Source organism: Pan troglodytes, chromosome 10, assembly GCF_028858775.2.
Source record: "Pan troglodytes isolate AG18354 chromosome 10, NHGRI_mPanTro3-v2.0_pri, whole genome shotgun sequence".
Taxonomy (NCBI): Eukaryota; Metazoa; Chordata; class Mammalia; order Primates; family Hominidae; genus Pan; species Pan troglodytes.
Genome location: NC_072408.2, coordinates 38,511,901 through 38,534,251, shown reverse-complemented (window position 1 = coordinate 38,534,251; position 22,351 = coordinate 38,511,901). Strand labels below are relative to the sequence as shown.

The following is a 22,351-nucleotide window of genomic DNA, read 5'->3' as shown; positions in this document are numbered from 1 at the left end:
CACTGTGGCAGTGCCCTGTATTTGCAGCTCTGGGGATCTTAGAGTGCCTCGGGAAGCTGTGGTCCTGTGGGTTCGTGTGCAGAAAGACTTCAAGTGTACATGAACATATGACAGTAGAACAAATCTGTGTCCGAGTGTTCTGTGCACTTTTCGTCCCTGTTGACCCTCACATCCCCCCATGCACTGTTCTCTTCCTCTTTCCTTACTAGGTTGCCTGTGGCTGGGGAAAGGAATGTGCTCATCACCAGTGCCCTCCCTTACGTCAACAATGTCCCCCACCTTGGGAACATCATTGGTTGTGTGCTCAGTGCCGATGTCTTTGCCAGGTGGAGCCAGCTGCTGGGGGAGAGACCTCCTAAGGGAAGGGCGGGTCCCGGGGGAATAGGATGCTTCAAGGGTGGGGCTGGGGAGATCCCAAGGACAAGGAAGCGCTGAAGCGGGGCCCCCTAGCGATCACCATATTCCCTTGCAGGTACTCTCGCCTCCGCCAGTGGAACACCCTCTATCTGTGTGGGACAGATGAGTATGGTACAGCAACAGAGACCAAGGCTCTGGAGGAGGGACTAACCCCCCAGGAGATCTGCGACAAGTACCACATCATCCATGCTGACATCTACCGCTGGTTTAACATTTCGTTTGATATTTTTGGTCGCACCACCACTCCACAGCAGACCAAGTAAGTTTCCTCTAATGAGGCAGAAATGGGGCTTGAAGGCTGAGACTGGGAACAGTGAGAGTATCTTGGAGACAGAAGGAACCCGGGTGGCTGTCTGGGCACTCCTAAACTTAGGATCTCAATATCACCCTGGGCAGTTATCCAGGCATTTTTGAGGGAAGATGGTGTGTGTAGAAGCCTGACCAGGAGCTGAAGGAGCAGCTGAGGGAGGGCAGAGACCAGACGCAGGCTGATGGGAAATATCTATCTTCCCTCTAGTGCCTCCCTTCCTCTCTGTGTCCTGAAGTCTAAGACACTTCTTCCCACTCCTGTATGCATTTATAACACATAAACTCATTCTTCCTCTGCCTAATACTCATCCTTATAAAAACTTTGCATAGCCGGGTGCAGTGGCTCATACCTGTAATCCCAGCACTTTGGGAGGCCGAGGCGGGCGGATCACCTGAGGTCAGGAGTTCAAGACCAGCCTGACCAACATGGAGAAACCCCATCTCTACTAAAAATACAAAAATTAGCTGGGCGTGGTTGTGAGTGCCTGTAATCCCAGCTACTTGGGAAGCTGAGGCAGAAGAATCTCTTGAACCCAGGAGGCGGAGGTTGTGGTGAGCCAAGATCATGCCATTGTACTCCAGCCTGGGCAACAAGAGCAAAACTCTGTCTCAAAAAAAAAAAAAAAAAAAGGCTGGGGCTGGGCGCGGTGGCTCACACCTGTAATCCCAGCACTTTGGGAGGCCGAGGCGGGCAGATCACGAGGTCAGGAGATCGAGACTATCCTGGCTAACCCAGTGAAACCCTGTCTCTACTAAAAATACAAAAAAAAAAAAAAAAATTAACCAGGCGTGGTGGTGGGCACCTGTAGTCCCAGCTACTCTGGAGGCTGAGGCAGGAGAATGGCGTGAACCCGGGAGGCAGAGCTTACAGTGAGCTGAGATAGTGCCACTGCACTTCAGACTTGGTGACGGAGCGAGACTGTCTCAAAAAAAAAAAAAAAAAAAGGGCTGGGCACAGTGGCTCACACCTGTAATCTCAGCACTTTGAGAGGCCGACGTGGGTGGATCACGAGGTCAGGAGTTCAAGACCAGCTTGGCCAACATGGTGAAACCCCATCTCTACTAAGAATACAAAAATTAGCTGGACCTGGTGGTGGGCACCTGTAATCCCAGCTACTTGGGAGGCTGAGGCAGAGAATTGCTTGAACCCGGGAGGCTGAGGTTGCAGTGAGCTGAGATCGCACCACTGCACTCCAGCCTGGGCGACAGAGCGAGACTCTGTCTCAAAACAAACAAACCCCCAAAACTTTACATAGTAGACAGGCTGCCAACTGATAGTGCTATGCAGTTTAGTTTAGCACTTGGACTGACTTAATTTTTAGGATATATTAAAGAACAGACACAGTCCTATCCTATTGGAGATTTTTGTTAATGAAAAATACAAAACAGATAAATCTGTATTCAACAAAAGTGAATTCTAAAGTGTTGAGGGGAAAGATTATGTGGGCAGTTGGGGAATATGTGTGATGGGTCTGAGCTCATCCAGTAAAACTCTCAAAAGATGAATAGATGCCCTTTTCCTTGAGGAGCTTTCTGCCTGATTTCTTTGTCACTGAGTTTGGGTCCCTGGTTGGAGTGGCAGGAGGAAGGGGTCCACCACGTCTTCTGACTGTCTCTTCCTGATCCCTGGCCCACCTCACCAGAATCACCCAGGACATTTTCCAGCAGTTGCTGAAACGAGGTTTTGTGCTGCAAGATACTGTGGAGCAACTGCGGTGTGAGCACTGTGCTCGCTTCCTGGCTGACCGCTTCGTGGAGGGCGTGTGTCCCTTCTGTGGCTATGAGGAGGCTCGGGGTGACCAGTGTGACAAGTGTGGCAAGCTCATCAATGCTGTCGAGCTTAAGGTAAGAGGAGGGTCTCCATGGGAGCCCGGAAGGAGACAGTCCTTATTCTTAAGGGACTCCCTTCTTGTCCCATTTAGGATTTTTATTTTAGCATTCTAGACCTTTAACCAGTGGCCCTTTCTGCCCCGTCTCAGCAACTCGTCATTTAGTTCATTTGAAAAATACTCCCTGAGCACTTACTATGTGCCGAGCACTGTGCTAAGAAACAGACAAGTTGAGTTTATATTTCCCAACCTTTGGTCTTGCATCACACCACCTGATCTACATTTGTTTAGATCCTTCTCTCTTCTTTAAATATCTTCTCTTCTAGCCATTTGTTAATTTATTTCTTCATTCATTTATTCAACATACATTTTTTGAGTCCTTAGAATAGGCCAATTACAATTCTGGGTGCTGGGGGTATGGCAATGAATAAGACAGATTTTATTTAGTATGGTCAGGAGACCAACACTAACTAAGGAAATGATATAGAATAAACTGCCAGGAAAATGTGACAGAGAGTGACTTCTGGGGGAAGATCTAACTTAGGTAGATAGGGAAGGCCTTTCAGAGGCAGTAACATTTGAACTGAGAGTTTAACCAAAGAATTAGGAGCAAGCCAGGCAATAAGAGGTTAAGAATGTTCTAAGCGGAAGGACTAGGAAATGCAAAGGCCATGAGGCAGCTAAGAGCTGAAAAGGCAGAACTGGCAAGGCCAGCATAGCACTAGCACAGTGAGTGAGGAGGAGGGTAGACTGAGATGAGGTGAGAGAGACGGCAGGGGCCAGATCACCAGGGCCTGTGAAGCCATTGTGGGAATTTAGATTTTATTCTGGTGAATGACAAGCTGCTCTGTGGAAAATGGATGGCAGGGAAGCAAGAAATAAAGTATGTTGAAGGGACTGGGCATTGGTGGCTCATACCTATAATCCCAGCACTTTGGGAGGCCAAGCTGGGTGGATCACTTGAAGCCACGAGTTTGAGACCAGCCTGGCCTGTAACATGGCAACCCTGTCTCTACTGAAAATACAGAAATGGCTAGGTGCGGTGGCTCACGCCTGTAATCCCAGCACTTTGGGAGGCTGAGGTGGGCAGATCACTTGAGGTCAGGAGTTTGAGACCAGCCTGGCCAACATGGTGAAACCCTGTCTCTACTAAAAAAATACAAAAATTAGCTGGGTGTGGTGGCGGACCCCTGTAATCCCCACTTCTTGGGAGGCTGAAGCTTGAGAATCACTTGAACCTGGGAGGCAGAGGTTGCAGTGAGCTTGCGCCACTGCATTCCAGCCTGGGTTACAAAGTAAGACTCTGTCTAAAAAAAAAAAAAAAAAAAAAAAAACCACAAAAATTATCCAGGCCATGGTGGCGCACACCTGTAATCCCAGCTACTTGGGAGGCTGAGGCAGAAGAATTTCTTGAACCTGGGAAGCGGAGGTTGCAGTGAGCCAAGATTGCCACTGCATTCCAGCCTGGGTGACAGAGCAAGACTGTTCCCCCTCCACCAAAAAAAAAAGTATGGAGAAGGATTTGGAGGCAACAAGGCTACAACCCAGAAATGGGATAATGGTGGCTTGCACTAGGTTAGTAGCACTAGAAATGAAAAAGAAAAAATAGACTTGAGGTATATTTTTGGAGGTAAACTCCACAGAGTTGGATAGACTGGAATTTGGGATGGTCAGGAAAAAGATGCCTTGTAAGTTTTTGGCCTGAGTAGATGGTAGTGCCATCTGTGAACGTGAGTGAGGAGAACAGGCTTTCAGGTGGGATGCAGCCATACTGTTTGGGTTTGTTAAGCTTGAGATGCCTGTTAGATAGCCAGGCAGAGAAGTCAGGTAGACAGTTGGATATTAGGCATATGGAGTTCAGGAGAGAGGTCCTGAGGAATTATAATTTCTCACCTTCAAAAACTCAGATCAAAACTCACGTGGGGCCAGGTGTGGTGGCTCACGCTTGTAATCCCAGGACTTTGGGAGGCTGAGGTGGCCGGATCACCTGAGGTCAGGAGTTCAGACCAGTCTGACCAACATGGTGAAACCCTGCCTCTACTAAAAATACAAAAATTAGCTGAGTGTGGTGGTGCGTGCCTGTAATCCCAGCTACCAGGGAGGCTGAGACAGGATAATCTCTTGAACCTGGGAGGTGGAGGTTTCAGTGAGCTGAGATTACGCTACTGCACTCCAGCCTGGGCGACAGAGCGAGATTTTGTCTCAAAAAAAAAAAAAAAAAAAAGCAACAGAAAAAAAAACAAGCCAGGCACGGTGGCTCACGCCTGTAGTCCCCGCACTTTGGGATGCTGAGGCGGGCAGATCACGAGATCAGGAGTTTGAGACCAGCCTAAACAACATGGTGAAATTCCATCTCTACTAAAAATACAAAAATAAGCTGGGCGCGGTGGCACGTGCCTATAATCCCAGCTACTCAGGAGGCCGAGGCTGGAGAATCGCTTGAACCCGGGAGGTGGAGGTTGTAGTGAGCCAAGACTGCACCACTGCACTCCAGTCTGGGCAACAGAGTGAGACTTCGTCTCAACAACAACAACAACAAAACAACAACAAAACTCTACTACAAAGCCCTCTCTGAAAGATGGAAAAAACAGCAACAACAAAAAACTCGAAAGTTTTCATTCATTAGCTCCACCTAACTGTTCACTCCATTAGCAATCACCCTTCCATGTTTATATAGTCAGTTTATGCCACACAAATAAATTTATTTTGTAAAGATCTGCACTTGTTTCTTTTTTTTTTTTTTTTTTGAGATGGAGTTTTGCTCTTGTTGCCCAGGCTGGAGTGCAATGGCGCGATCTCGGCTCAGTGCAATCTCCACCACCCAGGTTCAAGTGATTCTCCTGCCTCAGCCTCCTGAGTAACTGGGATTACAGGCGCGCACTACCAAACCCGGCTAATTTTGTATTTTTAGTAGAGACGAGGTTTCACCATGCTGGCCAGGCTGGATTTGAACTCCTGACCTCAGGTGTTCCACCTGCCTCAGCCTCCCAAAGTGTTGGGATTATAGGCGTGAGCCACGGTGCTCAGCCACACTTGTGTCTTTTTCCTTTTTTTTTTTTTGAGACAGAGTCTGCTCTGTCAGCAGCCTGGAGTGCGGTGGCGTGATCTTGGCTCACTGCAACCTCTGCCTCTCAGGTTCAAGCAATTCTGCCTCAGCCTCCCAAGTAGCTGGGACTACAGGTGCACGCCACCATGCCCAGCTAATTTTTGTATTTTTAGTAGAGACGGGGTTTCACTATGTTGGCCAGGATGGTCTCAATCTCTTGACCTCATGATCCGCCTGCCTCGGCCTCCCAAAATGCCGGAATTACAGGCGTGAGCCACCGCGCCCGGCCCACACTTGTTTCTTATATAAGCCATCTCTCCCTGACTTGTAGCTTCCTCAAAGAGAGGGGCTATGTCTTCACTTCATCACTCCTTCCTCCCCTCACACAGCCAAGTACAGTGCAGTGCTCTGTACCTAGCCTGTGCTCAGAGAATGCTTTTTTTACTCTGGTGTGATGGGACAGAGATCTGAAACTCTGAGAACAAATGGAGTTATACTGAGAAGATTTGAGTCTCCATGTTTAGAGCAGGCCACATAGTAGAGTTATTGGAGTGTGAGCCTGAAGCTAAACTAGATGGCAGACTGAGGAGCTAATCCTTCTCTGCTCCTCCCCTTGCCTGGACCCCTCCCCTGGCCTGCAGGCCTGATCTGTCCTCTGGAATTTTCCTTCGCAGAAGCCTCAGTGTAAAGTCTGCCGATCATGCCCTGTGGTGCAGTCGACCCAGCACCTGTTTCTGGACCTGCCTAAGGTAAGTGAGCTTTTCTCTCAACCTAGTTTTCAGGAGGCCTCTTCTGTCCCCTCTGCCTTAGCCACAAATACTGAGAGCAGATTACTCTTAAAAGTTTTAAATTTCCATTAAGAATTGTACATACTATTGTCAAGAGATGAAATAGATTAAAGGGCACAAAGTGAAAGCCCCAGGCCCACTTGCGAGAGGTATTTACTACTTTTTCCTTTGTGTCTATTCAGAAATGTCATATGCATATAAAAGTATTTTTATGTCTCTCTTTTTTTTTTTTAAGGGATAGGTTCTCACTCTGTCACCTAAGCTGGAATGCAGCATGATCATAGCTCACTGCAGCCTTGATCTCCTAGGACCAAGCAGTCCTCTCACCTCAGCCTCCCAAGTACCATGCCTGACTGATTTTTTTTTTTTTTTTTTTTTTGAGACAGAGTTTCGCTCTTGTCGCCCAGGCTGGTGTGCAATGGTGCAATCTTGGCTCACTGCAACCTTCACCTCCTGGGTTCAAGTGATTCTCCTGCGTCAGCCTCCAGAATAGCTGGGATTACAGGTGCCCGCCACCATGCCCGGCTAATTTTTGTATTTTTAGTAGAGACAGGGTTTTGCCATGTTGACCAGGCTGGTCTCAAACTCCTGACCTCAGATGATCTGCCTGGCTCAGCCTCCCAAAGTGCTGGGATTACAGGTGTGAGCCACCGCACTGGGCCACCTGACTAATTTTTAAAATGCTTTTGTAGAGATGGGTTCTCACTATGTTACCCAGGCTGGTGTCAAACTCTTGGGCTCAAGCAGTTCTCCTGCCTCTGCCTGCAAACGTGTTGGGATTAGAGGCATGAGCAACTGTGTCCAGCACTGACCTCCTAATTTGTTTTTTTTTTTGAGATGGAGCTTCTCTCTTGTTGCCCACACTGGAGTGCAATGGCACGGTCTTGGCTCACTGCAACCTCTGCCTCCCAGGTTCAAGCGATTCCTCTGCATCAGCCTCCCAAGTAGCTGGGATTACAGGTGCCTGCCACCATGCCTGGCTAATTTTTGTATTTTTAGTAGAGATGGGGTTTCACCATGTTGGCCAGGCTGGTCTCGAACTCCTGACCTCAGGTAATCCATCCACCTCGGCCTCCCAATGTGCAGGGATTACAGGTGTGAGCCATCATCCCAGCCTGACCTCCTTTTTAAAATACAGTGTTCTTCCTTCTGTACCCTGGGCTTGGAGAAAAAAAAAAATAGGCTGGGTGCAGTGGCTTATCATGCCTGTAATCCTAGCACTTTAGGAGGCTGAGGTGGGAGGATCTCTTGATGCCAGGAGTTGGAGACCAGCCTGGAAAACATAGTGAGACACTGTCTTTACAACATAATTGAAAAATTAGCCGGGTATGGTGGTGCGATCCTGTAGTCTCAGCTATGCAAGAGGCTGAGGTGGGAGGATCATTTGAGCCTAGGAATTTGAGGTTACAGTGAGCTGTGATTGTGCCACTACACTCCAGCCTGGGCAACAGAGTGAGACTCTATCTCTAAAGCATAAAAAAATTAAAGGCCACATGCAGTGACTCACTCCTGTAATTCCATTACTTTGGGAGGCTGAGGTGGGAGGATTGCTTGAGCCCAGGGGTTTGAGACCAGCCTGAGCAACATGGCAAGACCCTGACTCTACAAACAGTGAAACAATTAACCTGGCCTGGGTGCAGTGGCTCACGCGTTAATCCTAACATTTTGCAAGGCCTACCTAGGTGGGCGGATGACTTGAGCCTAGGACTTTGAGACCAGCCTGGGCAACATGGTGAGACCCCATCTCTACAAAAAATACAGAAGTTAACTGGGTGAGTTGTGAGCAGCTGTAGTCCCAGCTACTCAGGAGGCTGAGGTGGGAAGATCACCTGAACCTGGGAAGGTTTGAGGCTGCAGTGAGCCATGATTGAACCATTGCACTGCAGCTTGGGTGACAGACTGAGACTCTGTATCAAAAAAAAAAAAAAAAAAGAAAAGAAAAAAAGAAAAAATTAGCCAAATGTGGTGGTGCACATCTCTGGCCCCAGCTACTTGGGAGGCTAAGGTAGGAGGTTTGCTTTGAGCCCAGGAGCTGGAAGCTATAGTGAGCCATGATTGCACCACTGCATTCCAGTCTGGGCAGCAAAGTGAGACCCTGTCTCAAAAATAAATAAATACATAAAATATAATAGTCCTCAGGTTGGGTTTGTTGGGTGTTTCCTCATGATTTCAGGCTATGCATTCTTGGTTGGAATACTACATAAATGACATTGTGTCCTTTTCAGAACCACGTGATGGCCATCCCCTTCACTGGGAATCTTAATTTTGTTTGGTCAGGTGTTATTCAATTTGTCCACTGTGTGATTAATATTTTCCCCATTGCAACTTATGAGCAGTCTGGGAATACACTTTATTTTTTTCTTTTCTTGAGATGGAGTCCCGCTCTGTTGCCCAGACTGTAGTGCAGTGTTGTGATTTCAGCTCACTGCAACCTCCACCTCCCAGGTTCAAGTGATTCTCCTGTCTCAGCCTTCGAGTAGCTGGGATTACAGGCACATACCACCATGCCTGGCTAATTTTTGTCTTTTTTTTTTTTTTTTTAAATTGATCATTCTTGGGTGTTTCTCGCAGAGGGGGATTTGGCAGGGTCATAGGACAATAGTGGAGGGAAGGTCAGCAGATAAACAAGTGAACAAAGGTCTCTGGTTTTCCTAGGCAGAGTACCCTGCAGCCTTCCGCAGTGTTTGTGTCCCTGGGTACTTGAGATTAGGGAGTGGTGATGACTCTTAACGAGCATGCTGCCTTCAAGCATCTGTTTAACAAAGCACATCTTGCACCGCCCTTTATCCATTTAACCCTGAGTGGACACAGCACATGTTTCAGAGAGCATGGGGTTGGGGGTAAGGTCATAGATCAACAGGATCCCAAGGCAGAAGAATTTTTCTTAGTACAGAATAAAATGAAAAGTCTCCCATGTGTACTTCTTTCTACACAGACACGGCAACCATCCGATTTCTCAATCTTTTCCCCACCTTTCCCCCTTTTCTATTCCATAAAACCGACATTGTCTTCATGGCCTGTTCTCAATGAGCTGTTGGGTACACCTCCCAGACGGGGTGGTGGCCGGGCAGAGGGGCTCCTCACTTCCCAGTAGGGGCGGCCGGGCAGAGGCGCCCCTCACCTCCCGGACGGGGCGGCTGACCGGGCGGGGGCTGACCCCCCACCTCCCTCCCGGATGGGGTGGCTGGCCGGGCGGGGGGCTGGCCCCCCACCTCCCTCCCGGACGGGGCGGTTGGCCGGGCGGGGGGCTGGCCCCCCACCTCCCTCCCGGACGGGGCGGCTGGCCAGGTGGGGGTCTGGCCCCCCACCTCCCTCCCGGAAGGGGCGGCTGGCCTGGTGGGGGCTGACCCCCACCTCCCTCCCAGACGGGGTGGCTGCTGGGCGGAGACGCTCCTCACTTCCCAGACGGGGTAGCTGCCGGGCGGAGGGGCTCCTCACTTCTCAGATGGGGCGGCTGCCAGGCGGAGGGTCTCCTCACTTCTCAGATGCGGCGGCCGGGCAGAGGCGCTCCTCACATCCCAGACGGGGCGGCGGGGCAGAGGTGCTCCCCACATCTCAGACGATGGGCGGCCGGGCAGAGACACTCCTCACTTCCTAGATGGGATGGCGGCCGGGAAGAGGCGCTCCTCACTTCCTAGATGGGATGGCGGCCGGGCAGAGATGCTCCTCACTTTCCAGACTGGGCAGCCAGGCAGAGGGGCTCCTCACATCCCAGACGATGGGCGGCCAGGCAGAGACGCTCCTCACTTCCCAGACGGGGTGGCGGCCCAGCAGAGGCTGCAATCTCGGCACTTTGGGAGGCCAAGGCAGGCGGCTGGGAGGTGGAGGTTGTAGCGAGCCGAGATCACGCCACTGCACTCCAGCCTGGGCACCACTGAGCACTGAGTGAACAAGACTCCGTCTGCAATCCCGGCACCTCGGGAGGCCGAGGCTGGCGGATCACTGGCGGTTAGGAGCTGGAGACCAGCCCGGCCAAAACAGCCAAACCCCATCTCCACCAAAAAAATACGAAAACCAGTCAGGCGTGGTGGCACGCGCCTGCAATCGCAGGCACTCGGCAGGCTGAGGCAGGAGAATCAGGCAGGGAGGTTGCAGTGAGCAGAGATGGCGGCAGTACAGTCCAGCTTCGGCTCGGCATCAGAGGGAGACCGTGGGGAGAGGTAGAGGTAGAGGTAGAGGGTAGAGGGTAGAGGGAGAGCATTTTTGTATTTCTAATAGAGATGGGGTTTCACTATGTTGGCCAGGCTGGTCTCAAACTTCTGACCTCAAATGATTCACCCGCCTTAGCCTCCCAAAGTGCTGGGATTACAGGTGTGAGCCACCGCGCCCAGCCTTGAGGGAATACACTTTAAAGACCATGCAATACTTTGCTCTTCGTGAACAAAATATTCCCTATAAATGTAGCATTCATTGATCATTCTTACCTGAATCAATCTTTATTATGGTGATTTTCCAACTCTACCACTACCCTCTATTTATCCTTCTCCCTCCATTTATTTTTTAATTTAGTTAACTATTTATTATCAGTATAGACTCATGGATTCCTATTTTTTTCAATTTCTTATAATCCTTTCCTGTCCTAAATTTATTTTCATGTTCAAATTGTTACTTATTTCATCAGTAGGAATGTATTCAAGGTGGCTTGTCTGCTTTTGAGATCTCCCATCATGTTTTAAACACTTCCTTAATTTGTGGCATAAAAAAATACTCTAGGTTCATCTGGTTCAGCCTTGAAATCAACCATGTCACCAACCTTGAGTTTAATTTAGTAGGGAACAGTATTAGATACCAAAATCTAGGTGGTAGATGTGCTCATTGCTACTGGGTGTCTTTGCTACTAGGACCTTTTATCAAAGAGAGTTGGTATTTGTTTTTTGTTTGTTTGTTTTGAGACAGGGTCTTGCTGTCACCTAGGCTGGAGTGCAGTGGCACTATCTTGGCTCACTGCAATTGCCACCTCCAGGATTCAAGCGATTCTCCTGCCTCAGCCTCCCGAGTAGCTGGGATTACAGGCACCTGCCACCACACCCAGCTAATTTTTTTTGTATTTTTAGTAGAAACAGGGTTTCACCATGTTGGCCAGGCTGGTCTCCAACTCCTGACCTCAGGTGATCCGCCTGCCTTGGCCTCCTGAAGTGCTGGGATTACAGGCGTGAGCCATTGTGCCTGGCCAGTTGGTATTTATTTTAAGTTCACACGGACACCTGCAATTTCAGTCCATCCCCACAGAGTTCTTCGTCACTTTCTCTTATTTATTTCATGTCTCTATCTACCTTCTTCCACTGTAGGTGTCCTGGTTCTCAATAGGCATCAGCACATTTACTTATTAGCTCAATCCTACAATATACCTAAAACAATTTCAGAATTGCTTTGCTGGTATGTCTCCAAAAAAAATAACCTATTAAAAAGAGTTTAGGATTTGTTGGCAATCCTGATTCCTCCCCTAGACTAAGGGTATATAGCCAAGTGTGTTCAAACAAAATTTTTTTCTAGAGACAGGGTCTCACTCTGTCACCCAGGCTGGAGTGCAGTGGCACAATCATAGCTCACCGCACTCTCAAACTCCCGGGCTCAAGTTATCCTTTTGCTTCAGCCTTCTGCATAGTTGGGACTACAGGCGTGTACTACCATGCCTGGCTGATTAAAAAAAATTTGGGCATGGTGACTCACGCCTGTAATCCCAGCAGTTTGGGAGGCCAAGGCAGGCGGATCATGAGGTCAATAGACCGAGACCATCCTGGCCAACATGGTGAAACCCCATCTCTACTAAAAATACAAAAATTAGCCAGGCTTGGTGGCACCGACCTGTAGTCCCAGCTACTCAGGAGGCTGAGGCAGGAGAATCGCTTGAACCTGGAGGTGGGGAGGTTGCAGTGAGCTGAGATCGTGCCACTGCACTCCAGCCCGGGCAGCTGAGCAAGACTCCAGCTCAAAAAAAATTTTTTTTTGGTTGGGCATGCTGGTTTACACCTGTAATCCCAATGCTTTGGGAGGCCAAGGCTGGAGGATTGCTTGAGCCTTGGAGTTTAAGACCAGCCTGGGCAATAGAGTGACACCCTACCTTAAAAAAAAAAAAAAAAAGAAATTTTTTTTTTTTCTTTTTTGCACTTCCTCAGCTGGCCATGGTGGTTCATGCCTGTAATTCCAGCACTTTGGGAGGCTGAGGCAGGAGGATCGCTGGAAGCCAGGAGTTTGAGAGTAGCCTGGGCAACAAAGCAAGACCCTGTCTGTATTAAAAAAAAGAAAAAATTGGTTGGGCATGGTGGCTTATGCCTGTAATTCCAACTTCCAACACTTTGGGAGGCTGAGGCGGGAGAATTGCTTGACCCCAGGAGTTTGAGACCAGGGTGGGCAACTTGGTGAAACCCATCTCTACTAAAAATACAAAAATTAACCAGGTGTGGTGGCACGTGCCTGTAGTGCCAGCTACTCAGGAGGCTGAGGTGGAAGGATCACTTAAGCCTGGGAGGTTGAGGCTGCAGTGAGCCATGATGTGCCACTGTACTCCAGCCTGGGTGACAGTGAGACCCTGATATGGACAAGATTAGCACATCCTCTGCACAAGAATGACATGCAAACTTGTGAAGTGTTCCATATTTTTAAAAATTAAAAAAAAAAATTTTTTTTAGGGACAGGATTTTGCTGTGTTGCCCAGGATGGTCATGAACTCCTGCCCTCAAGTGATCCTCCTGCGTCAGCCTTCGGAGTAGCTGGGATTACAGGCGCAAGCCACTGCCCCTGGCTGTGTGTTAAAAATCTAGTTAAGGCTGGGCAGGGTGGCTCACAACTGTAGTCTCAGCCCTTTTGGAGGCTGAGGTGGGCACATTGCTTGAGCTCAGGAGTTCAAGACCAGCCTGGGCAATGTGGCAAAACCCTGTTTCTACAAAAATTACAGTCTGGCATGGTGGTGTGCACCTGTGGTCCCAGCTACTGGGGAGGTTGAGGTAGGAGGATTGCTTGAGCCCAGGAGGTTTAGGCTGCAGTGAGCTGTGATTATGATTGCACCACTGCACTCCAGTCTGGGTGACAGAGCAAGACTCTGTCTCCAAAAAAAAAGTTATATATTGCCAAATTGTGCTCCAAAAAGGTTATATGTGTTTATCCTTATGCTAACCATATATGAGACTTTCCTAAATCAGCCCTCTTTCTCCGTTATCTCAGCTGGAGAAGCGACTGGAGGAGTGGTTGGGGAGGACATTGCCTGGCAGTGACTGGACACCCAATGCCCAGTTTATCACCCGTTCTTGGCTTCGGGATGGCCTCAAGCCACGCTGCATAACCCGAGACCTCAAATGGGGAACCCCTGTACCCTTAGAAGGTTTTGAAGACAAGGTAAAAACCCTTTTTTATTCATATCATTCAGCCTTGGTGTTGAAACCCTGGGCTAGCAGAGTAGACTGCTGATTATGTCTTGTTTCAGTTTGAGACTTTGGATTGGTCCCTAACATGTTTACCTCCTTCTGACCTCCAGGTATTCTATGTCTGGTTTGATGCCACTATTGGCTATCTGTCCATCACAGCCAACTACACAGACCAGTGGGAGAGATGGTGGAAGAACCCAGAGCAAGTGAGCAGTTCTTGGTTAGGCTGTGCATGGGGAGGGTAGGCGGTAGGGTGTGGGTGTTAGGGTTGGGTGTCTGGTCTTCCTTGGGCCTTTGAAGAAGGTCTCAGGAAATCTCTCCTAACCACATTCCCCTAGGTGGACCTGTATCAGTTCATGGCCAAAGACAATGTTCCTTTCCATAGCTTAGTCTTTCCTTGCTCAGCCCTAGGAGCTGAGGATAACTATACCTTGGTCAGCCACCTCATTGCTACAGGTAAGTACCCTGGAAGACTACTGATGGGGTGTTCATAGGAAATGAGGGGTGAGGCAGTACTTGGAAAAAGATCTTGGAGAGCTGCTATCTTGAGTTAGGAGTTGAGCTGAAATAGGAAATAATTAAAATGAGAACTCAACCTAGAGAAACGAACAAGAACCTGAAGAAAGCAAAAGTCTAAAGCTAAAACTCTTTAGTAGATATAAGCAAAGAGAAAAAAGGGCCAGAATGGATAGGAAGGGACTCCCAAAATCTGAGCATACCAGCCCCTTAAGGAGAAATGTTGCTAGACACCCATAGTTGAGGTTAGAAAGAGGAAAGAAGGAAGAGTTAGTGGGCTAGAGAGGGGAAGGATGTGATGTGAGCAGATGGTTCTCACTCATTCTCCTCTGTCCAGAGTACCTGAACTATGAGGATGGGAAATTCTCTAAGAGCCGCGGTGTGGGAGTGTTTGGGGACATGGCCCAGGACACGGGGATCCCTGCTGACATCTGGCGCTTCTATCTGCTGTACATTCGGCCTGAGGGCCAGGACAGTGCTTTCTCCTGGACGGACCTGCTGCTGAAGAATAATTCTGAGCTGCTTAACAACCTGGGCAACTTCATCAACAGGTAGGACTTGGTAAGGGGTCAGAGTTAGCAGTGAGCTGGGGTGGGGCTCATTTTCCCTCAGGAGATGGGAATGTGGAGAGAACTAGAAAATGGGCAGGAGGCTGTGAGGACAGTGTGGAAAGTTGATTTCTATTAATTGGGATCTGTTCCTAGCACATACTAGGCTATGTGTGCTTGATGGAACAGTTAGCTGTAGAGATGTGATTTAGCAAAGTTGGTTATAAAGTGGGTTTTTGTAAATTGTTTCCTTATTACTGTTCTTTGTAGAATTGAAGATGTATTCTCTCTCAGCAAAATAGTTCACCTGCAGATCATTGAAAAGTTTGGCTGAAGAAAGGGGTTATTTTGGTGTGGGGGTAGGAGGCTTCTGTGGGCTGGGCATGGTGGCTTACATTTGTAATCCCAGCACTTTGGGAGGCTGAGGCAGGAGGATCACTTGAGGCCGGGAGTTCAAGACTTGCCTGACCAACATAATGAATCTCCCATCTCTACAAAAGGAATCAGCCAGGCGTGGTGGCACACACCTGTAGTCCCAGCCACTCAGGATGCTGAGGCGGGATGGTCTCTTGAACTTGGGAGATTGAGGCTGCAGTGGAGCAGTACTCGTACCCCTACACTCCAGCCTTGGCAAAAGAGGGAGATCCTGTCTCAAAAAAAAAAAAAAAAAAAAAAAAGGCTTCTGCTATACTCTTCAGAGTTTTTGTTACCTTAGGCTCACATTCTATCATTGGTGCCTATCTCAGCTCTTCTGCAATCTAAAGCAGTATCCTCCAGAATTTAGGATTCTTTAGTCACACTCTCTGAGCCCTGGACCCTTATAGGTCAGTCCTGCTACTCACTTTCAGCTTTGGTAATTAACCACATTTAATAAATAGTCCTTACCTACAGGAGTTTGAGACCAGCCTGGCCAACCTGGTGAAACCCTGTCTCCACTAAAAATACAAAAAGTAGCCGGGCGTGGTGGCGCACATCTGTAATCCCAGCTACTCAAGAGGTTGAGGCAGGAGAATCACTTGAACCCAGGAGGCAAAGGTTGCAGTGAGCCAAGATCATGCCACTGTGCTCCAGCCTGGGCAACAGAGTGAGACTCCTCAAAAAAAAAAAAAAAAAAAAAAAAAAATTAAAAAAAAAAAAAGTACTTGCCTAGGGTGTTTGATAGCAGTTAACACATACTCAGCTTGGTCATTTTGAGTAATGACTTTTTTTTTTTTTTTTTTGAGACGGAGTTTCTCTCTTGTTGCCCAGGCTGGAGTGCAATGGCGCGATCTTGGCTCACTGCAACCTCCGCCTCCCGGGTTCAAGCAATTCTCCTGCCTCAGCCTCCAGAGTAGCTGGGATTACAGGTGCACACCACCACGCCCGGCAAATTTTTTGCATTTTTAGTAGAGACGAGGTTTCACCATGGCCAGGCCAGGCTGGTCTTGAACTTCTGACCTCAGGTGATCTGCCCACCTCGGCCTCCCAGAGTGCTGGGATTTTAGGCGTGAGCCACTGCGCCCGGCCGAGTAATGACTTCTTAAAAATAAGAGGTACAGTTGTTTAACTTAATCAGGTTTCTTATGTGCAGAGTCAGATTCTTAGGGGAGAGAAAGAGTAAATAATTAGTTAGGCCTTGTCTACTAGCTTGAGGGAGCCAGGAGTTACCTGTTCCAGGCAGGAATCCTGAGAGAATGTACAGCTGTGGAAATTGGGTGAAATTCTAACAAGGAGACTGGATAATAACTTCCCCTCTTTTTTCCACTTCTGCTTTCCTACTCCCAACCAAGAGCTGGGATGTTTGTGTCTAAGTTCTTTGGGGGCTATGTGCCTGAGATGGTGCTCACCCCTGATGATCAGCGCCTGCTGGCCCATGTCACCCTGGAGCTCCAGCACTATCACCAGCTACTTGAGAAGGTTCGGTAAGTAACTGACACCTCTGTCTTTTCTGCTGGCGTGTTGAGAGCCTCCTTGTATTGGTCTCTGTAGGATATTACACCTTGGCCTGCTTCCTCCCTTCCCAGGATCCGGGATGCCTTGCGCAGTATCCTCACCATATCTCGACATGGCAACCAATATATTCAGGTGAATGAGCCCTGGAAGCGGATTAAAGGCAGTGAGGCTGACAGGTAGGTAAGCGGGGAGGGTTGGCTAAAGGCATAAAGTGGCTTGTAAGCTGTATCCTCCTGGAGGTCTTGACTAATGTCTCCTCTTCCTCAGGCAACGGGCAGGAACAGTGACTGGCTTGGCAGTGAATATAGCTGCCTTGCTCTCTGTCATGCTTCAGCCTTACATGCCCACGGTTAGTGCCACAATCCAGGCCCAGCTGCAGCTCCCACCTCCAGCCTGCAGTATCCTGCTGACAAACTTCCTGTGTACCTTACCAGCAGGACACCAGATTGGCACAGTAGGTGGAAGAGCCAGCCTCTCTTAAAATTGATACTCTTGCCATGCAGCTTTTGGAGTGGGTGAGAGAAGACCTAACATCTCTCCAGTGTTACTTTGGTCATGGGACTCCTAAGTTTCTGATACAAAGTCCTTGGTAGTCGTTCACAAGTCCAGAATTATCTGTACATCTTCATTGTTCTTCATGCCAGAAACCAGAACCTGGCACACAAAACTAACTGGTAAACAGATATTTGAAGAAACACTGTGATCACCTAGTCTCCATAATGCTAGCAGATAGTGGGCAGGGAAAATACAGGAAAGCCATTTCCTCTTTGACACAAAATGAAAAAGTAAGTACATTGCTAAACTTCTGGATCAGCCTAGCATCCTTGGAGAGCTTAAAGAATCTTTGACCCTACAAATTATTTGGGGTTTCATAGGGAAAGCTACAGCTAATTTCCTAAAATCAGCAGATATTAACTCAGTGTTAAGCTCGTTCTTTCTAAAACACATCAGAGATTGGGGTTGGAGAGGTCATCTGTATAGTCTATGGTAGAGTCTGTATCCAATCAGTAGATGATTCTGGAACTCTTTTTTTACAGGTCAGTCCCTTGTTCCAAAAATTGGAAAATGACCAGATTGAAAGTTTAAGGCAGCGCTTTGGAGGGGGCCAGGTGAGAAAGCTAAAGGCTGTGCCCTGGCTCCACAACAGCCACAGCATCACTTCCTTAATTTCCCTAAGTAGTCCTCACCCATCACTCTTTCCATCTTTTGGCCCTGCCGCTTCCTCACTTACAGTTTTTCTTTCCTGTCTTAGCTAGAAGAGACCTTCGACTTAAAGGTAACCACTTTCCCTCTGAGATGCTGTATAAAACTGGAGGTTAGGGGATATTTATGGTTGCTGGTGATAACTTTGTTGTTCTCCAGGCAAAAACGTCCCCGAAGCCAGCAGTTGTAGAGACTGTTACAACAGCCAGGCCACAACAGATACAAGCGCTGATGGATGAAGTGACAAAACAAGTATGAAGCTTAAGCCCTGTGGGAGACTGGACAAGCTGAATCCTAAATAGATCTTTTTCTTGCCTCACTGTTACCTCCCCACCCCCCTTTATCTTAGGGAAACATTGTCCGAGAACTGAAAGCACAAAAGGCAGACAAGAACGAGGTTGCTGCGGAGGTGGCGAAACTCTTGGATCTAAAGAAACAGTTGGCAGTAGCTGAGGGGAAACCCCCTGAAGCCCCTAAAGGCAAGAAGAAAAAGTAAAAGACCTTGGCTCATAGAAAGTCACTTTAATAGATAGGGACAGTAATAAATAAATGTACAATCTCTATATACAAGCTGAGACCCTTTCCTTTTGTCTACTCCAAGCCTTCCCCCTGCGTATGTGGGATTGAGGGTCACATCATTGGCACTAGTGAGAGGGTGGTCAGTAGCCACTTCTGGGAAAGGTGGGTAGTGTGGCCCGAGTGGGGGACTGATGCTCCCAATTGTTCATGCTTGGTGCAGATTCACCATTCGGTCGATCAGAGCTCGGCGAGTTGCCTCTACTTCCCTGGTCAGGTGCTCGATTTCCTGCTTGAGCCGTTCATTCTCTTCAGCTAGCTGTGCCACTTTCCTTTCATTCTCCTGTTCTTTCTCCTTCATGCGCTGCTTTCCAGCCCGGGCTGGGGAATGGCCACTCTGTTTCCGTTTCCTGGTTCTCCCTTGGTCTTCCTCCTCTTCCTCCTGAGCCAGGGAGCTCTGACTGGAATCTGGAGAGTGAGGGCTCTGGGAGGTGCTTGTGACCTCTGCTGGTTCTGGCTCCTCCTCAGTCAGCCAAGCCAGAGAAGCAGGGTCAAGAGTGGTGAAGATTTTTGATTCTTCCTTCAAGGAAATGAGGAAAGGGAACATAGATATTAGTTGAGAAGGGAAAGGTAACATCCCCCTTTAGCTTTAGGGCTAACATTCTTACCTCTTCATTTCCAGGAGGTGAAACATAGGTACCCCCATTTTCATCTGAAGACAGGACCTCTTGCAGGTCCTCATACCAGGCTTCCAGCTCCCAGCTGGACAGTGTCCCGAAGGAGAAAGGCAGTGACTCAGCTGCCATCTCTGCAGTTGGATCAGTCTGGAAAAGCACATCTGCAGGATAATGGGGAGTGGCTGGAACAAGCTCCATGTAGCAAACAGTCTATGCCACAAGTTGGCAAGCTGGTCTGATGCCTGTTTTTGTAGGTAAAGTTGTATTGGAATACAGCCACATCTGTTTATTTACATATTGTTTATGGCTGCTTTGGTGCTACAGTGGCAGAGATGAAGAGTCACGCTAGAGACTATAGGACTTTTAGCATCTAAAATATTTACTATCCTGCCGTTTAAAATTTTTGGGAAAGGGTAGGTTAAGTTTACCTGCTTTCAGGTGTGGTGATGTATGAAGATACACTTCCTTCTTGAACACTGTGGGCAACAAAGAGAAATGTCAGCCATTTTTGGAAGGGGGAGAGGCAACTTACTTTTTCTTTTTTTCTTTCTTTTTTTTTTTTTTTGAGACTGAGTCTTGCTCTGTTGCCAGGCTGAAGTGCAGTGGTGCGATCTCGGCTCACTGCAACCTCTGCCCCCTCGGTTCAAGTGATTCTTCTGCCTCCCGAGTAGCTGGGACTACAGGCGCGTGCCACCACGCCCAGCTAATTTTTGTGTTTTTAGTAGAGATAGGTTTTCACTATGTTGGCCAGGATGGTCTCCATCTCTTAACCTTGTGATCCATCGCTTCCCAAAGTGCTGGGATTATAGGCATGAGCTACCGTGCTGGGCCCTTATTTTTCTTTTACCTCCAGCCTCCTACTGGTCCTTCCTTACTTCTGGTCTTGTGGGGTATGCATACTTGGTCCCTGTAGCCATTTCGAAGGGCAGAAGAGGGCCTGACTTTCTTTATTTTTAGTTGCTGACATTTGTAGTCCTGGTTACATAATAGTAAAGTCCTGGCCAACTCAGCTTTCTCTAAATTCAAAGCAGGCCTCAAATCTGCCAGGGTAAAGACTAAACTACAGGGAAGGGAACAAATCATAGCATTTTCCTAACTCCATTCCCACAGGGCTGACATCCTCCAAATGTACATTTCCAGTCTGGACCTCTTCCAGAACTTCAGACTCTGCTGTCTACTGCCTACTTGCCATTTCTTTTTCAATGTCTAATAGGCGCCTAAGACTATGTGCAAAGGCAAACTCTTGCTGATTTTCCCCTTCCAAGGTCATCCCCATCTCAGATGACAACTGTAGTTGCTTAAGCTAAAAACCTTGGTATCATCCTTCATTCCTCTTCTCTCACACCCTGCAATCCAAAGTACTAGCAAATTTTAACTCATTCCTTTTTTTCTGAGACGGGTCTCACTTTTTTTGCCCAGGCTGGAAGGCAGTGGCGCAGTCGGCTCACTGCAACCTCCGCCTGCTGGGTTCAAGCGATTCTCCTGCCTCAGCCTCCTGAGTAGCTGGGATTACAGGCATGCACTGCCATGCCGGGCTAATTTTTGTATTTTTAGTAAAGATGGGGTTTCACCATGTTGGCCAGGCTGGTCTTGAACTCCTGACCTCATGTGATCCACCCACCTCTGGTCTCCCAAAGTGCTGGGATTACAGGCGTGAGCCACCATGCCCGGCCCTTAACTCATTCTTTAAAAATGAGTTTTTAAAACCTTTGCTTAGAAGAATCTAAACACTTCTAATTCCATTGTTTCCAATCTAGATCAATTCACTACCATCTCTAAATTACTGCAGAAACTTTCTGACTGCAGAAGGTCTTCCCATTTCTTCTCTTGCCACCCCTCCGCAACTCTATTCACCATACAGCAGCCTGAGTGAGCCTTTTAAAACAGGTCATTCCTCTGCTCAAACCCTCCAATGACTTCCTGTTTCATGTCATGGAAGTCACTGGAGGGTTTTGAGTGGAGGAATTACCTAAGGTAATTCATGACCACCTGATGTAACACTCTGACCTCCATCCTGAACATTCTCCATTCCTTTCTCTGCTTTAGCTTTCTCCGTGGCACTTATATTTTGTTTACTGTAGGCCTCCCACTGAGATGATTTTTTCCTCTTGCTCAAGGATGTACCCTGAGCCCCAAACTGTGTGGCACACAGTAGGTCCTCATTAAGTATTTGTTAAGAATGAATGGATAAACTCCCCTCAGTCTCTCTCATAGGGAAGGGGCAGAAGCAGAGTGGCAGCTGCCGATCCCTAGGGGCTAGAGATGCAATATTGCCCGAAGTATTTCTCTGCAGGGCTGTCCTCCCTGGGGAACCCTCCCTTGCCTTCCACTGTGTGGGACTTGGCTTTCATCAGCAGTGGAGCCTCAGGTCAGAAGGCTGCAGAGCCAAACGGGGCTGGCCTGATGCAATGGTTACACAGAGATTAGCTGGGAGACAGGACCGGGTTAAAGAGGCAGGGACTAATCCCGAGGGAAGGACAATACCCTGGGGAGACCCCAAATGGCCTCCTACACTTAAGAGATCCAGGCTGCTCTCTTGTGCAGGAGGCCCAGAGACCTCTACGGCAAAAGGAAAACACACCACTCCCTGTCCATCGGCACCCCTCCCAAAGGCTTGTGTCTCCTCAAGGTTCCCCTATCCGCTGCAGGGTCCAGTAGCCCCAGCTACCGAGGTGGCCATGCTGACACCAGAGGCACTGAGACTGAGACAGAATTGGGGGTGGGGTAGGGAGAAGGCCCGCTGGTGGCGAAGCGGCGGAAACGGCCTGAGCGATGGTCACCCAGTCTTAGAGCGGGGGTGTGTCCTGCTGACCTGCCTCCCCGCGGACAGGCCTAACGATGAGGCCTGAAGTTGGCTACAGGAAAGAATGAATTTCCCAAGGGCAACCGAGGTCCCTTTGCCCAGCAGCACAGAGCAGGGCCCGTGTTCCGGCTCCGGGCAGGGGTGGAGAGACGCTGTCGTCCGAAGCAATAGGGGTTTGTAAGCACCACCCCAGAATAAGGGACTCTCCCCATTCCTCTCTCGGACGGTCCCTAACTTCACTGTGGAGGAGTGAGGCCGATCCTAAAGAGCGGACGCCCCAACTTTGAGGAGACGGGAGGGTAAAGGGTAGATGGGAATCAGTACTCGCCTCTCTTCTCAGGTTCCAGCTCTGATTTTGGCTCTGTCGCTGCCACCCGCTCATCTTCAACATGATACGCTCAGTGCC

General features: G+C 48.6%; 3 protein-coding genes, 1 non-coding gene and 1 pseudogene across 7 annotated transcripts in view; 2 read left to right on the top strand and 3 right to left on the bottom strand.

Moving 5' to 3' along the window:
* Positions 1 to 18,519, top strand: part of MARS1 (methionyl-tRNA synthetase 1) — a 27,645-nt gene extending 9,126 nt beyond the window's left edge. Inside the window, exons 8-22 of one of the 4 annotated variants that reach the window (XM_009425062.4) lie at positions 210 to 326; positions 473 to 676; positions 2,370 to 2,571; positions 6,276 to 6,350; positions 13,551 to 13,721; positions 13,861 to 13,956; positions 14,089 to 14,206; positions 14,604 to 14,817; positions 16,584 to 16,715; positions 16,818 to 16,922; positions 17,014 to 17,200; positions 17,784 to 17,855; positions 17,999 to 18,022; positions 18,109 to 18,201; positions 18,299 to 18,519. In XM_009425062.4, coding sequence (XP_009423337.1) covers positions 210 to 326; positions 473 to 676; positions 2,370 to 2,571; positions 6,276 to 6,350; positions 13,551 to 13,721; positions 13,861 to 13,956; positions 14,089 to 14,206; positions 14,604 to 14,817; positions 16,584 to 16,715; positions 16,818 to 16,922; positions 17,014 to 17,200; positions 17,784 to 17,855; positions 17,999 to 18,022; positions 18,109 to 18,201; positions 18,299 to 18,445 — 1,957 coding nt within the window. In that variant the 3' untranslated portion in view covers positions 18,446 to 18,519. The remainder of the gene's footprint in view (positions 1 to 209; positions 327 to 472; positions 677 to 2,369; positions 2,572 to 6,275; positions 6,351 to 13,550; positions 13,722 to 13,860; positions 13,957 to 14,088; positions 14,207 to 14,603; positions 14,818 to 16,583; positions 16,716 to 16,817; positions 16,923 to 17,013; positions 17,201 to 17,783; positions 17,856 to 17,998; positions 18,023 to 18,108; positions 18,202 to 18,298) is intronic. The other 3 variants (XM_009425063.4, XM_054663138.2, XM_054663139.2) reach the window with 3 other exon arrangements.
* On the top strand, positions 12,892 to 12,990 carry LOC112205110 (U6 spliceosomal RNA; annotated as a pseudogene).
* DDIT3 (DNA damage inducible transcript 3) lies at positions 18,457 to 19,340 on the bottom strand. The gene is made up of 2 exons (XM_009425065.3): positions 19,134 to 19,340; positions 18,457 to 19,045 (listed from the first exon to the last, which is right to left on the bottom strand). The coding sequence occupies exons 1-2, from the start codon at positions 19,338 to 19,340 to the stop codon at positions 18,674 to 18,676; spliced, it is 579 nt and encodes a 192-aa protein (XP_009423340.1). The 3' UTR covers positions 18,457 to 18,673.
* LOC129135244 (DDIT3 upstream open reading frame protein) lies at positions 19,203 to 22,351 on the bottom strand. The gene is made up of 3 exons (XM_009425067.5): positions 22,274 to 22,351; positions 19,571 to 19,618; positions 19,203 to 19,289 (listed from the first exon to the last, which is right to left on the bottom strand). Exons 1-2 carry the CDS (start codon positions 22,334 to 22,336, stop codon positions 19,577 to 19,579), a joined length of 105 nt encoding a protein of 34 aa, XP_009423342.2. The 5' UTR covers positions 22,337 to 22,351; the 3' UTR covers positions 19,203 to 19,289; positions 19,571 to 19,576.
* Positions 21,019 to 21,114, bottom strand: MIR616 (microRNA mir-616). Its single transcript, NR_035945.1, has one exon. It is a non-coding gene; the product is annotated as a microRNA mir-616 (primary transcript).